This window comes from Leucoraja erinacea, chromosome 15 (genome assembly GCF_028641065.1).
Source record: "Leucoraja erinacea ecotype New England chromosome 15, Leri_hhj_1, whole genome shotgun sequence".
NCBI classification, from domain to species: Eukaryota; Metazoa; Chordata; class Chondrichthyes; order Rajiformes; family Rajidae; genus Leucoraja; species Leucoraja erinaceus.
Window position 1 is genome coordinate 32,765,461 of NC_073391.1, and position 15,853 is coordinate 32,781,313.

At 50.0% G+C, this 15,853-nt stretch overlaps 1 protein-coding gene across 1 annotated transcript in view; it reads left to right on the forward strand.

Moving 5' to 3' along the window:
- Positions 1 to 15,853, forward strand: part of slit1a (slit homolog 1a (Drosophila)) — a 104,146-nt gene that overhangs the window by 76,882 nt on the left and 11,411 nt on the right. Inside the window, 10 exon segments of the mRNA XM_055647065.1 lie at positions 1,030 to 1,196; positions 1,717 to 1,849; positions 3,580 to 3,648; positions 5,146 to 5,217; positions 5,822 to 5,893; positions 9,818 to 9,889; positions 11,673 to 11,836; positions 13,125 to 13,249; positions 14,731 to 14,828; positions 15,349 to 15,488. Of these exon segments, the coding sequence (XP_055503040.1) occupies positions 1,030 to 1,196; positions 1,717 to 1,849; positions 3,580 to 3,648; positions 5,146 to 5,217; positions 5,822 to 5,893; positions 9,818 to 9,889; positions 11,673 to 11,836; positions 13,125 to 13,249; positions 14,731 to 14,828; positions 15,349 to 15,488 (1,112 nt within the window).

Sequence of the window (15,853 nt, forward strand, 5' to 3'; positions counted from 1 at the left end):
TACATCTGTGCAAGTCCGGTATTCTGTTACTGGGAATGTTATTAGATCACCGGGAGAGAGGGAAGGCCAGTGCCCATCGGGCAGGACACAAAGATTAAATGATTACCGGCAGAATTAAACAGAGCCACGGAGTCTTTAGACGTTAGAGATCCTGCACAGAAACGTCTTTGTAGTGTGGGGGGAGACCGGAGCACTCGGAGAAAAACCATGCGGTCACAGGGAGAACGTACAAACTCCCTACAGACAGCACCCGTAGTAACTTACAACTTATAGAAACTTACAAAATTCTTAAGGGGTTGGACAGGCTAGATGCAGGAAGATTGTTCCCGATGTTGGGGAAGTCCAGGACAAGGGGTCACAGCTTAAGGATAAGGGGGAAATCCTTTAAAACCGAGATGAGGAGAACATTTTTCACACAGAGAGTGGTGAGCCTCTGGAACTCTCTGCCACAGAGGGTAGTTGATGCCAGTTCATTGGCTATATTTAAGGGGGAGTTAGATGTGGCCCTTGTAGTGTTGGGACTAATATGACCAACATTTCTGTTGGAAGTTACAAGAAGCTGCAGTATTGACACAACCAGATAATCACACACACGCACACACACACATGTAATGCACCAATTTGCACATCCACACATGTGCTCATACCACTCACCTATATGCAAACACACACACGTGTGCACATGTACACACACACACACATACACATGCATACATGCACATACACGATTACATGCAGGATCTCAAACACCCACGTTATGCACAAATTCATACATCCGTACACATGCTTGTACTACACACACACGCACGCAAGCACACGCACACACACACGCACGCACACACACACACACACACACACACACACACGCACGCACGCACACACACACACACACACACACGGGTGTGTGCAGGTTCACACAGGCATGAGTCAGACATGAATGAACACCCTTTGACTGCGACTGTGCTGTGAGTGGGTGGTGAGTGAGGTGCTGTCGCATGGTAATGCATTATTCTGCTCCACTGCTTGCAGCAACCTCCTGGCCAACTGGTTGAACTGCGACTGCCAGCTGGCGTGGCTGGCGGAGTGGCTGCGGCGACGCAAGGTGGTGAGCGGCAACCCTCGGTGCCAGCGGCCCGACTTCCTCCGCGAGATCCCACTGCAGGACGTGGCCAGCCAGGACTTCCGCTGCGGGGAAGGTAACACACACACACACACGTGTTGACACACACATGCACACACACACGCACCGACACAGGTGTTGACGCACACACACACCAACACACATATTGACATACACACACATACGCACTGACACACATATTGACACACACACACACATACACACATCGACACATGCCAACACACGTGCTCATACACACGCTCACACAAATGCTCACATATGCATGCCCACATGGTCGTACACACACACACACACACACACACACACACACACACACACACACACACACACACACACACACACACACACACAAATACACACACAACACACCACACACACACACTGAGGTTTAGATACACACACACACACACACACACACACACACACACACGACACAATAACTCACCACACACACTGAGACAGCACAGTTTAGAGACAGAGTGAAGCTCCCTCTACACCCACTCCCAGGGCTGGGTCAGTGGGATTAGAGACACTGTGAGTTGTGATGACGTTGTGCTTTGGTCTTGTTGCTGCAGGTTTGGAGGAGAATGGATGTGTGGCACGTGCCCAGTGCCCAGCTGAATGTACCTGCCTGGAGTCTGTGGTGCGATGCAGCAACAAACATCTGACGTCTCTGCCCAGGGGCATCCCGAGGAACGTGACCGAGCTGTGAGTTTGAGTTTAGTTTATTGTCACGTGTGCCGACGTACAGGGAAACGCTTTTTGTTGCGTGCGATCCGTAGCGGGAAGACTACACGTGCGTACACAGTGTACCGGTACAGGAGAAAGGGAATAACGGGAATAACATTTAGTGCAAGATAAAGTCCAGTAAAGTCTGATCAAAGATAATCCGAGGGTCTCCAATGAGGTGATAAGCGCTGGGAAGAAATTGTCCATGAATCTGGGGGAGTGTATTTTCACACCTATACCTATTGCGGGATGGGAGAGGGGAGAAGAGGGAGCGCCAGGGTACAACTGGTCCTTGATTACGCTGGTGGCCTTGCCGAGGCAGCGTGAGGTGTTGATGGAGTCAATGGAAGGGAGGTGGGTTTGTGTGCTGGTCTGGGCTGCAGATACAGAGTGACAGTATCGGACAGCTCCCGTCACCTGTCCTGCATCCTCACTGTGATAGATCACGGCCAGTGGCACAGCTGGTGGAGCCGTTGCCTCACAGTGCCAGTGACTCGGGTTCCATCCCGACCTCGGGTGCTGTCTAGTTGGAGTTTGCACGTTCTTCCATGGGTTTCCGGGTTCCCTGGTTTCCTCCCACATCCCAAAGACGCGTGGGTTTGTAGGTTAATTGGCCCTCTGTAAATTGCCACGTGTGTGTAGGGAGTGGATGGGAAAATGGGATAACATAGAATTTGTTTATTTGTTTAGATTGGTTTAGAAATATAGCATGGAAACAAGCAGTTCGACCCACTGAGCCCACTCCGAGCAGTGATCACCCATTTACACTCGTTCAATCCCACACACTAGGGACAATTTACAGAAACCAATTAACCTACAAACCCCCCATGTCTTTGGAAGCTGGGAGGAAACCCGAGCACCCGGAGAAAACCCACGCAGGTCACCGGGAGAACGGACGAACTCCGTACAGACAGCAGCCGAGGTCAGGATCGAACCGGGGTCTCCGGCGCTGTGAGGCAGCAGCTCTACCGCTGCGCCATCCTGTGTAAACTAATGTGAACGGGTGATCGATAGTCGGTGTGGACTCAGGGGGCCGAGTGGCCTGTTTCCATGCTGTATGTCTAAACTGAACTGAACTAAATATTCACAGTAATCAGACAGTGCGTTCCCAGGGATACATTCACCATCCCGGTAGTCAGGGACCAGAGGGAACAGAGCAGAGAACAAGAGGAAAGAGAGCGATGCAGGGATTTAACCAAGCCCTAAGCTCCTTAGCGGATCAGTGTTAAGTCATCTTTACTGACACTCCAGTGAACTCCTACACTGGTTTACAACATCGAACTGCAGAATAATAGCAGGTTAAGGACAGGGGTAGTGGCTGGAGGGGGTTAGAGATAGAGAGGGGTGTAGATGCTGGAGGGGGTACAGAGAGGGGCTGGAGTAGAGGATAAAAAGTCAAGTCAAGTCACGAAGTTTATTCATCACATACACATACGAGATGTGCAGTGAAATGAAAAGTGGCAATGCTCGCGGACTTTGTGCAAAAAGACAAACAAACAAACAACCAAACACACTATAAACACAATCACATATTCTTTTACATATAAACGACGTGCCTGGATTTTACTGGGCTGTATGCAAAACATTTCACTGTACCTCGGTACATGTGACAATAATGTATCATTGAATCATCTTCATCATCTCCGTAACTCAATGCAGCTTCCTTCATGAATCCACCAGCATTCACCACCATCCCTTTCCCTCCTCAGGTACCTGGATGGCAACCAGTTGAGTGCAGTTCCCAGTGAACTCTACACCTTCAAGCATCTCCAACTGGTGTAGGTATCTGGGTGGGGCGGGTGGAGAGGGGAGGGTGGGCAGGAGACCAAAGGGGGTAGTAAAGAATCAAATCGATTGGTACTGATTAGTTTAGTTTCGTTCATTGTCAGGTGTACCGACCGGGTGTACAGTAAAAAGCTTTTTGTTGCGTGCTATCCAGTCAGCAGAAGGGCCATGCATGATTACAATAGTGTACAGAAGATAGACACAAGTGCTGGTGTGACTCGGCAGGTCAGGCAGCATCCCTGGAGGACATGGATGGGTGATATTTTGTGTTGCTTCAGACCCTGCTTCAGACTTTGTGTCTATCTTCGGTATAAACCAGCATTTGCGGTTCTTTTCTACACAGTGCACAGATACAGGATAATGGGAATAACCTTTGGTGCAAGGTAACGCCCAGTAAAGTCCGATTCAAGATAGTGCAAGGGTCTCCGATCAGGCAGCTGGAAGGACAGGGCCGTTCTCCAATTGGTGAGAGAATGGTTCCGTTGCCTGTTCACGACTTGAAAGAAACTGTCCCTGAATCTCGAGACATGCAAATAGGAAGAAACTGACCCATTTTACTGTTACCCCTCACATTCCCAGAAACTCAAAGGCCATGAGGTTGTGATTGTGAGATGAAAGACCATGAGGTTAACGCACGAGGAGCGTTAACACATAACACATCCAGGCTCTGGGCCTGTAGTTGCTGGAGTTTAGAAGGATGAGTGGGAACCTCATTGAAACCCACCAGATAATGAAAGGCCTGGATAGGGTGGATGTGGAGATGATGTTTCCAGTAGAGGGGAGAGTCTAGGACCAGAGGGCACAGCCTCAGAATAAAAGAACGTACCTTCGAGATGGAGATGAGGAGGGATTTCTGCAGCTAGAGGGTGGCGAATTTGTGGAATTCATTGGTACAGACAGAGGTGGAGGCCAGGTCATTGGGTGTTGTTAAGGCGAGGATTGATAGGTTCTAGATTAGGATGGGTGTCAAGGGATATGGAAGAGAAAACAGAATGGAGTTGAGAGCAAGTGATAGATCAGCCATGATTGAATGACGGATGGATGGGCTGAATGGCCTAATTCTGCTCATTTACCTGAAGGTCTTTTGAGACAACTTTAGCTCCCCGGTAGATCCAATGGAAACAAAGAGCAGCAGTTCATGGTGTGAGTTAGACTAAGAGATTGGACACGAGTTGGGATCTCGAACCCAAATGAACATTGAGACTGGAGACACAGGGAACTGCAGATGCTGGAATCTTGAGCTAAAAACAAAGTGCTGGAGTAACTCAGTGGGTCAGGCAGCAGCTGTGGAGTACATGGATGGGTGACCTTTTGGGTTGAGAGGCTTCTTCAGTCTTCTCCAGAGATGCTGCCTGACCCGTTGAGTTACTCCAGCGCATTGAGTCTCTCCATGGTAAACCAGCATCTGCAGTTCCTTGTTTCTACATTCCAAGGTGCACCCAATGATGGCTTCCCATCTGACGCTGATCCTCTTGTTCTTCCACCACCAGGGACATGAGCAACAATCAGATCAGCTCCTTGACCAACATGTCCTTCATCAACATGAGCCAGCTGACCACATTGTAAGTAGCCGGCGTTCCTGCCCTCGCGTGCAGGCACCTCACCGACAACTGTCACATCTTGAGAGCGGACCAGCAAATATGTATCTGGATATCACTATGTATCACAATGGTGCAGCGGTAGAGAAGCTGCCTCTCAACGCCAGAGACCCGGGTTCGATCCTGACTGCGGGTGTTGTCCCTGCTTCGATAAGACTGGTCCAGGACAAGTTGCTGGGATCATTGGCTTTTGATGGTCACCATGGACTCGGTGGGCCGAAGGGCCTGTTTTCTTGCTGTATGATTCTACGAAACTTACAAAGTGATCCTCAACTATTTTTATTTAACTAGTTTTATTAGTGGAATTCCCTGCCACAGAGGGCAGTGGAGGCCAAATCACTGGATGGATTTAAGAGAGAGTTAGATAGAGCTCTAGGGGCTAGTGGAGTCAAGGGATATGGGGAGAGGCAGGCACGGGTTATTGATTGGGGACGATCAGCCATGATCACAATAAATGGCGGTGCTGGCTCGAAGGGCTGAATGGCCTCCTCTTGCACCTATTGTCTATGTTTCTATTTTCCAGCCACCTAACTGTTGGTTTTGCTTCTTCCTTGGAATCTTTCACCAGGATCCTCAGTTACAATTCCTTGCGATGTATCCCAGCATCGGCATTCCAAGGTCTCCGCTCTCTCCGGCTCCTGTAAGTCCCCACCAGCGCATCACAGTTTCACGCGCACACTACCTGTATAAAATGTATATAATGGGAGCGTGGCCAGGGTGTGGGTCTCTGATGATGCTGGCTGTCCTCTTGAGTCAGTGACTCTTGTAGATCCCATCAACGGTGGGGAGGACAGTACCCGTGATGGAGCGGGCAGCGTCCACCACCTTTTACAGTCGTCTTCCTTCCCGGGCGTTCGAGTTGTCGAACCAGGCAGTTATGTGTGTGTGACCCCGGGGGGGAGGAGGAGGGGGTGGGGGTGAGAGGTGACCAGAGGTCAGAGATGGAGGTGGCGATCTCCCCCTGCACTGTTCTGCAAGAGCGAGCGGGAGGGGAGGGGAGGGGGGGGGGGGGGGGAGAGACTGGTCCTCGATTATGCTGCTGGTCTTCCCGAGGCCACGTGAGGTGCAAATGGAGTAAATGGAAGGGAGGTTGGTTTGTGTGATATACAATCAGTTCAAACACGTACAATGGGTAGAGCAATGGGGAAGATACAGAGTGCAGAATATAGTTCTCAGTATTGTAAGCGGATCAGTTCCAGAGACAAAGTCCAATGTCCGCAGAGGGGTAGAGGTGAATCGGACAGTACCCTGGCTGCTCCCTGCTCTCTCGTTCTCGCTCTGTCTCTGTGTTGTTCTATTTCCCCACTCTCTCGATCTCTCACTATCTCTCTTACCGTCGTCCACTCTGTCTCTCTTTCTGTTCTTGCTCTCTCCTCTTTCTTGCCCTATTTCCCTCGCTCTCTATCCCTCCCCCCCTCTCTCTCTCTCTCTCTCTCTCTCTCTCCCTCTCTCTCTCTCTATCTCTCTCTCTCTCTCTCTCTCTCCCCTCCCCCTCCCCCTCTGCCGCCCTCTCTCACGCTTATCTTCTCTGGACACCCTGAGCCCCACCGTGCACCAATGAGTAGGAATTAACGGGTCCTTTTCAGAATGGTAGGCAGTGACTAGTGGGGTGCCGCAAGGCCCGGTGCTGGGACCCCAGTTATGTACAATATATATTAACGATATATAATAACTTGCCATCTCCAAGTTTGCGGATGACACAAAGCTGGGTGGCAGCGTGAGCTGCGATGAGGATGCTGTGAGGCTGCAGGGTGACTTGGATAGGTTGGGTTAGTGGGCAGATGCATGGCAGATGCAGTATAATGTGGATAAGTGTGAGGTTATCCACGTTGGTGGCAAGAGCAGGATGGCAGATTATTATCTGAAAGGTGTCAGATTAGGAAAAGAGGAGGTGCAACGAGAGCTGGGTGTGTTTGTGCATCAGTCACTGAAAGTAAGCATGCATGTACAGCAGGCAGTGAAGAAAGCTAATGACATGTTGGCCTTCATTGCGAGAAGATTTGAGTTTAGGAGCAAGGAGGTCCTACTGCAGTTGTACGGGGCCCTGGTGAGACCGCACCTGGAGTATTGCGTGTAGTTTTGGTCTCCTAATTTGAGGAAGGACATTATTGTAAGGTGTGCTGTGTAGGTTCATGAGGATAATTCCCAGGATGGCAGGACTGGGATATGATGAAAGAGTGGGTCGACTGGGCTTGTATTCACTGGAATTTATAAGGATGAGAGGGAATCTTATAGAAACATATAAGATTCTTAAAGGATTGGACAGGCTAGATGCAGGAAAAATGTTCCCGATGTTGGGGGTCCAGAACCAGGAGGTCAGTCACAGTTTAAGAATAAGGGGTAGGCGATTTAGTACTGAGATGGGGGGAAAAACATCTTCACCCAGAGAGTTGTGAATCTGTGAAATCCTCTGTCACAGAAGGCAATGGTGGCCATTTCACCGGATGTTTTCAAGAGAGAGTTAGATTTTTCTCTTGGGGCTGAAGGAATCAAGAGATATGGGGGAAAAGCAGGAATGGGGTACTGATTTTAGATGATCAGCCATGATCATATTGAATGGCGGTACTGGCATGAAGGGCCGAATGGCCTACTCCTGCACCTATGTTCTATGTTTCTATGTACTCAGTCATTCCCTGCCACTCCATTTCCTCCAGCAGAACCACTTCCTTAATCCTATTTCTTCCGCTTGCTTTTTCACTGCCTTTTATAATCATATCCATCTCCTGTGGCTTTCCCTCCTCCCCTGCCTGTCTTATGTGTGTGCTCTCTCTCCCTCTCTCTCTCTCTCTCTCCTGTTTTTATTACTCTTTCTCTACCCTTATCTCTATCTGTGTTTTACTCTCCCCTCCCTCTCCCTCACTTTCTCTCCCTCTCTTTTTTCTCTCTTTCCCTCTCCATATTTCTCGTTCCCTCTCACTCTCTCACACACTCTCCCTTTCACTTTTTCACACACTCACTTTCATCTCTCTCTCTTTCCCTCACTGTCTTTCTATCTTTCTTCCCCTTTCACATTTATTCTCCCTGTCCCTCGCTTCCTCTAACTCATGTTCACTCTTCCTCTTTCTCCCTCTTTCTCTCTCTCCCGTTCACTTGCACTCATCCTGCTCCCTATCCCTCTCTCCCTCACACACACATAGAGCTTTCCCCCTTCCCACTCCACCCTTTAATCCGCCTTCCTGCATCGCTCACCCTTGCTGCTCCTTGCCTCTTGAAGAATCTCACACTGGCCGTGTTGCGTTTAGTATTCCCACTCTGGGCAACTGAAGGGGCCTTTGTGAGGAGGCGATGTTTCCATGAGCCCTCCCCTCCCCCGGCGGTGCAGTGCCTGTGCTGGCGTGGGCTACTGATGGGGACTGGGCTCAGTTGGACCGTCACTGCCTCAGTGCAGGGCTGGCAGATTAGTGAACAGGCCAGGACTTTCATTAGCTCCCTGGAGCGTCAGTGCCTGGTGACCTGCTGGCAACATCTCCACTAGACCGCTTCCTAATTACAGCCCCGCTCCCTCAACGGCCAAAGGGAAGATTCAACCACACGGCCTGCGGAATCGACATTTGAAAGCGTTTGCAGAATATTCATTTACAGCGGAAAGGGAACTTGCGACTCGGAATAAAAGGACGTACGTTCAGGCGCAAGGTTAGGGACACAGCGCGCAGAAAAAGGCCCTTTGATTCAATACTTTATTGTCACATGCACCTAGGTACGGTGAAATTCTTTGTTTATTGCACACAATGCACAAGGTACACAAAAGAAAGTAGTACAGCACATCAACAGGCCCTTCAGCCCAACACGTCCCCCCCCCCGGTCAGCATTTGTTCTCAGACCGCTGCCCGTCCACCTCTCCATGGCCTGTCCTCGGCCCCACTGATCGCGCGGCCCTTTGCCTGTTGCCGCTGGTGGCCCCTCAGGTCTTCAGGGACAAGTTTGGCGGTGGCTTCCCCCGACAGGCCACAGCCCACTGGTTCTAGTGATCGTGCTGGCCACTGGTCCTAGTGATCGCGCCGGCCACCCCGTACACTAGCACTGTCCCACACACTAGAGCCTGGGTATCATTTTACCAAAGACAATTAAGTGCTAGTGTACGGGGTGATCGCTGGGCCGGAGCAGACCCAGTGGGCCGAAGGGCCTGTTTCCATGTTGTATCTCTAAAGTTTGAGGTAAAGTAAGACTTGGTTGACCTAATGATTGGGAGCGGTTGAATCACTGGACCAGAACCATAAGACATAGGAGCAGGATTCGGTTACAAAAGGACACAGAGTGTTGGAGCAACTCCACGGGTCAGACAGCATCTCTGGAGAACATAGATAGGTGATGTTTCAGAGTGTGAGGAAGGGTTCCGACCTGAAACGTCACCTATCCATGTTCTCTAGAGGTGCTGCCTGACCCACTGAGTTACTCCAGCATTTTGTATCTTGAATGGTTTAGTGGGATAGAGACTGTGTGAGGTACATGGTACCCGCTTGGATGGGGCATCTTGGACAAGTTGGGCCAAAGGGCCTGTTTCCGTGCTGTACTCCTCTATGGATCCGTTATCTTCTTGAACTAATCTCTGAATTTTCCGACACAGGTCCCTGCACGGAAATGAAATCTCCGCTCTTCCCAAAGGAATCTTTGCGGATGTGGCTTCTCTCTCTCACCTGTAAGTGATTGGAATTTTCACTGCACATTAAAATTGAACAAAGTTTAAGTATGCTCTGACAACGAAAAGACCTGATATTTGGTCCATGCCAGGAGCTGATAGGGATTGGCCGGGATTTGGTTTTAATGCTGCCATTTCTATCAGGAACTTGTTATAGAACAAGATAGACCCAAAATGCTGAAATAATTCAGCGGAACAAGCAGCATCTCTGGAGAGAAGGAATGGGTGACATTCCAGGTCTCTACTAAGACGTATGACGTTTGGTGGACTACCCAGGTTCAGGGGTAGCCTGGATTAGACTGTATTAGCTAAAGGGAGAAGTTGGTCCTTTCCCTCTGGAACGCTGGAGAACTGATACAAGTACATAAAATTATGATCGGGTAGACAGACAGAAAATGTTCCCCAGAATGGAGATGTCAAAGACCAGGGCTGCACATCAGCGCAGCAGTAGAGTTGCTGTCGTACAGTGGCATTGACCCAGGCTTGATCCTGTCTAAGGGAGCAGTCTGTACGGAGTTTGTACATTTTCCCTGTGCCCACGTGGGTTTTCTCCGGGTGCTCTGGTTTCCTCCCACACTCCAAAGACGTACGGGGTTGTAGGTTAACTGGCTGGTAAACTTGTCAATTGCCCCTAGTGTGTAGGCTAGTGCTGGTTGCACCGACAGGGTGATCGCTGGTCGGCGTGGACACGGTTGGTTGAAGAACCCGTATCCGCGCTGTACCTCAAAACTAAACCAAACTAATCCAGAGGGCATATCTCAGAATAAAAGGACGTGGCTTTAGAATGGAGATGAGGAGGAATTTCTTTAACCAGAGGGTGGTGAATCTGTTGAATTCTTTGCTGCAGACGGCTGTGGTGGCCAAGTCAATGGGTATTTTTAAAGGGGAGATTGACAGGTTCTTGATTAGTAACAGAGTCAAAGGTTATGGGGAGAAGGCAGGAGAATGGGGTTGAGAGGGAAAGATAGATCAGCCATGATCAAATGGTAGAATAGACTCGAAGGTACACAAAAAAACTGGAGAAACTCAGCGGGTGCAGCAGCATCTATGGAGCGAAGGAAATAGGCGACGTTTCGGGCCGAAACCTCGATGGGTCAACTGGACTACTGCTCTTGTGACATGAACGTATGCATAGCTTTATAAGGTGAAAGGGTGAATGTTCACAGGATATGTGCAGGACATGTTTTTTTACACAGAAACCGATCAATAGGTGACATTTTAGGTCTGGAACTTCTTCAGTCCTGACCCGAAACATCACCTATCCTTGTTCTCCAGAGATGCTGCATAACCTGCTGAGTTATTCCATCACATTGTGTCCATCACAAACCTATAGTTCTATGACTCAATGTATTCCCGTGACACATGTAGGATTATATATATATATATATATATATATATATATATATATATATGGGTTTTCTGACAATCTCTCCCCCTTCCCACTATCTCTCTCTTTCCCTTTCTGTTTCTCTCTCTTTCTCTCACTCTTCCCTCTCTCTCTCTCCTTTTGTTTCTCTCTCTCTTTTTCACTCTTCCCCATCTATCTCTCTCTCTCACTCTCTATATCACTATCTGTATTTCTCCCTCTCCCTCTCCCTCGCTTTCTCTTTCTCTCACTCTCTTCCCCTCTATTCTCTCGCTTTCTCAATTTCTCTCTGTCATTCTCTCTCTCTCTTGTTTCTTTCTATCTCCTTTTCATTGTCTTTTTCTCTTTCTCTCCATATCTCTTTTTCACTCTCTCTCTCTCTCTGTCTCTCTCTGCCTCTCTCTGTCTCTCTTTCAGTGCTATTGGAGCCAACCCACTCTACTGTGACTGCAACCTCCGCTGGCTGTCTGACTGGGTGAAGACTGGGTACAAGGAGCCTGGCATTGCCCGCTGTGCTGGCCCCGGAGACATGGAGGGCAAGCTCCTACTGACGACACCAGCCAAGAAGTTTGAGTGTCAAGGTAAGGGCGGCTAAACTCCAATAACCCGGCACACCTGTCCTCCAGATCATCCAGCGTCCGCCCCCCTCACTAACGCAGACCAGGGATTCAGTGGTTCGATTGTGCTTTTATTCTCACATATGCATTTTCTCGGGATGCATCGCAACACGGTTTGAGAACAGCTCCATCCAAGACCGCAAGAAATTGCAGACAATTGTGGACACAGCCCAGACCATCACACAAACCAACCTCCCTTCCATTGACTCCGTTTATACCTCACGCTGCCTCGGCAAGGCCACCAGCATAATCAAGGACCAGTCTCATGCCAGTCACTCCCTCGTCTCTCCTCTCCAGTTACTCCAGCACTTTGTGAACCAGCATCTGCTGTTCCTTGCATCTTCCTAAGTCACTGATCTGAACAACTAATATGTAGATGCATCTCTGGCCTTTGCTCAACCATCTGCTAAATCATAAGATCATGTCATAAGAGCAGAATTAGGCCATTCGGCCCATCAAGTCTATTCCACCATTCAATCATGGCTGATCTATTTTTCCCTCTCAATGCCAATCTACTGCCTTCTTCTCCCCGTAACCTTTGACACCTTTACTAATGAAGTACCTGCCAATCTCTGCTTTAAAAACACCCAAAATCACCGTCCATGGCAATTAATTTCAGATTCACCACCCTCTGAATAAAGAAATTCCCCCTTATCCTTTTATTCTGAGGCTGTGCCCTCTGTTTCTAGAGACTCTCCCACTAGTGGAAACATCCTCTCCTCATCCAAGGTTTCCTAGGTTTAGATTTAAACCCCCTCACCCGAGTATGAATAGTGGTCTCGACTCGAAACATCACCTATCCATGTTTTCCACAGATGCTGCCTGACCCACTGAGTTACTCCAGCACTTTGTTTATTTTTTTGTTCCTTGTGTCTTTTCCGACGTCATACGACCCCCAAGGTTGAGTGTCACGAGACCACCTTGTGTGACTTGAGACTTTAGAGGTACAGCGCGGAAACATGCCCTTCGGCCAACAAAGCCCATGCCAACCAGCGATCACGACGTACACTATCACTATTCCACACACGAGGGATAATTTACAATTTACAGAAGCCAATTAACCTACAAACTTGCATGTCTTTGGAGGGTGGGAGGAAACCGAAGCACCTGGAGAAAACCCACGCGGACAAACTCCGTACAGACAGCACCCGAGGTCAGGATCGAACCCGGGTCCCTGGCGCTGTGAGGTGGCGACTCTACAGCTGCGCCACCGTGCCACCTTGTGTGATGGTTCACTCTCTGTTCTATGCAGGTCCGACGGAGCTGAGCATTCTGGCCAAGTGCAGTCCCTGCCTGTCCAACCCGTGCCAAAACCACGGCACCTGCATCGACCATCCCATGGATCACTACCGGTGCACCTGTCCCCATGGTTACCAGGTAAAGACCACCCATCCCCACCTCACACCCTCCGTTACCCCCCCCACCCTGTAACACACTCCAATTATTCCATTAGATCCCAGCATGTAGCCCATTCCCAGCGATCTGTTATTCTTTATATAAATCTCCTGAACACCTGGATTAGATCCCACCCTGCAACCCACTCCCAGGGATCTGTAATCTGCTACCAGTATTTATAGAGATACAGCACGGAAACAGGCCTATCGGCCCACCGAGTCTACGCCGACCATCGATCACCCATTCATACTAGTTCTATGTTATAGTAGAATTAGGCCACTCGGCCCCTCATGTCTACTCCGCCATTTAATCATGACTGATTTATCTCTCCCTCCAAACCCCATTCTCCTGACTTCTCCCCATAACCTCTGACACCTGTACTAATCAAGAATGTCATCCCCCTTTTCATCCACACCAGAGGGAAAACTTACATAAGCTAATTAACCTACAAACCCCGCACGTCTTTGGGATGTAGGAGGACACCGGAGCACCCGGAGGACGCGGTCATAGGGAAAACATGCAAACTCCACGCAGACAGCATCCGTACTCGGGATCGAACCTCGGTCACTGGCACTGTGAGGCAGCAAGTTTATCAATGTGAAGCTTTAACTGTTCCTCTCTCTCCCTCTCTCTCACACAGACCCTGCCTGATCTGTTTTTGTTTTCCTTAACCAGGAGCTAATCACAGTTACAAAGTGCTGCAAACATCAAAACCGCTTGTGCAGTGTGCCAATATCAGTCATCAGATTACATTGTCATCCTTATCCACGATGCACTCAACCCCCCGCGGCGACCAGCGTTCACGGAAGAACTCCACAGAGTTCCCGTGGGCAACCATGTGCTCCCTCTCCAGGGACACGTGGGCACGGACATAAGCCCGGAACAGGGGCGGGCAGTCGACTCGGGCAGAACCCTCGACTGCCCGCTGCCTGGACCCGTGAATGGCCACCATGGCAAGGCCTAGGAGCAAACCGACAGAGATTCCCCCACCCCACACCGACTAACCCCCCCCCCCCCCCTCCTCCAAACCAGGTGACCAAAGATCAGGAGCGTGGGGCTGATAGTTCCAAGGCTCAAGGAGCAGCCCCTTCAGACGGCCTGACCTGCTGAGTTTCCAGCGTAGCTATCACCGTGGCACAGCGGTACAGCTGCAGCCTCGCAGCGCCAGAGACCCGGGTTCGATCCTGACTACGGGTGCTGCCTGTGTGGAGTTTGTACGTTCTCCTCGCGGGTTGTTCTCCGGGTGCTCCGGTTTCCTTCCACACTCAAATGCCGTGCAGGTTTGTAGGTGAATAGGCTTTGGTGAAATTGTAAATTGGCCCTAGTGTGTAGGATTGTGCTTTGTACGGGGTCACCATGGACTCGATGGGCCGAAGGGCCTATTTCCAAGCTTTATCTCTCTTAACGTTTCCCTCAGTCCCTGGTAATTCCGACAACTCCATTGTTTGTTTATCCACTGTCAGGGCAAACGGTGTGAATCTCCGATCAATGGGTGCATCAGTAACCCCTGTGAGAACGGAGGGACGTGCCACATCAAGGAGGGCCAGTCTGGCGCATTCTGGTGAGTGGAGGCTATTGTATTGTAGACACACAGTCACACAGGCCCTTTGGCCCAACTCACCCATGCTGACCAACATGCCCCATCTACACTAGTCCCACATGCCCGCATTTGGCCAATATCCCTCAAAATCTTTCTGATCCATGTACTTGTCCATAGACCGTTTAACTTATTATTGTACCTGCCTCTACCACCTCCATATATGTTCCACCCTCTGTGTGAAAAAGTTGTCCTCAGGTTCTTATTAAATCTTTCCCCTCTCACCTTAAGCCTGTTTCCTCTGGTTCTTGTACTCATACCCACATACACACACATAGAAGACACCCTCAGTACTGCCCCTCCCACAGCGCGGCGCTCCCTCAATACCGTTCTGCCAAGACTGACTGGCGTGGGCTGGTGAATCTGCCTGGGAATCCACACACCCCGGGGACCAGCGACGCGGAGGTTTCTCGCTGTGAATCTCCGAGCCTGTTTCCAGCTGCGTGGGACATGACTGCATCTCTGCTTCCTGTTCCCCCGACAGGTGTACCTGCCCCGAGGGTTTCCTGGGCAACACCTGCACGACCAACATTGATGACTGTGAGGGGAATGTCTGCGAGAACGGGGCAACCTGCCTGGACGGGGTTAATAACTACACCTGCCTCTGCCCACCTGAACACACAGGTGAGGTGTACAGTACTGTGTTGATCTACCAGGGGGGAGAGGGAGGGAAAGGAAGGAGCACAAGGAAAGGAGAGAGGGAGGGAGGGAAAGGAGAGTGCTGGAGTAAATCAGCGGGTCAGGCAGCATCCCTGGAGAACATGTATAGGTGGCGTTTCAGGTCGAGACACTTCTTCACTCAATGGTTCGATAGTACTATATTGTCATATGTACCCAGGCACTGTGAAATTCCTTTTTTGCTTACAGTTCAGTAAAAGTCAGTGTAGAAACAAGGAACTGCAGGTGGTGATTTACCAGTGCGGTACAGTTGCATAGCCGCAGTGTTGTTGCCTCACAGTGCCGGAGACCTGGGATCGATCCTGACTGCG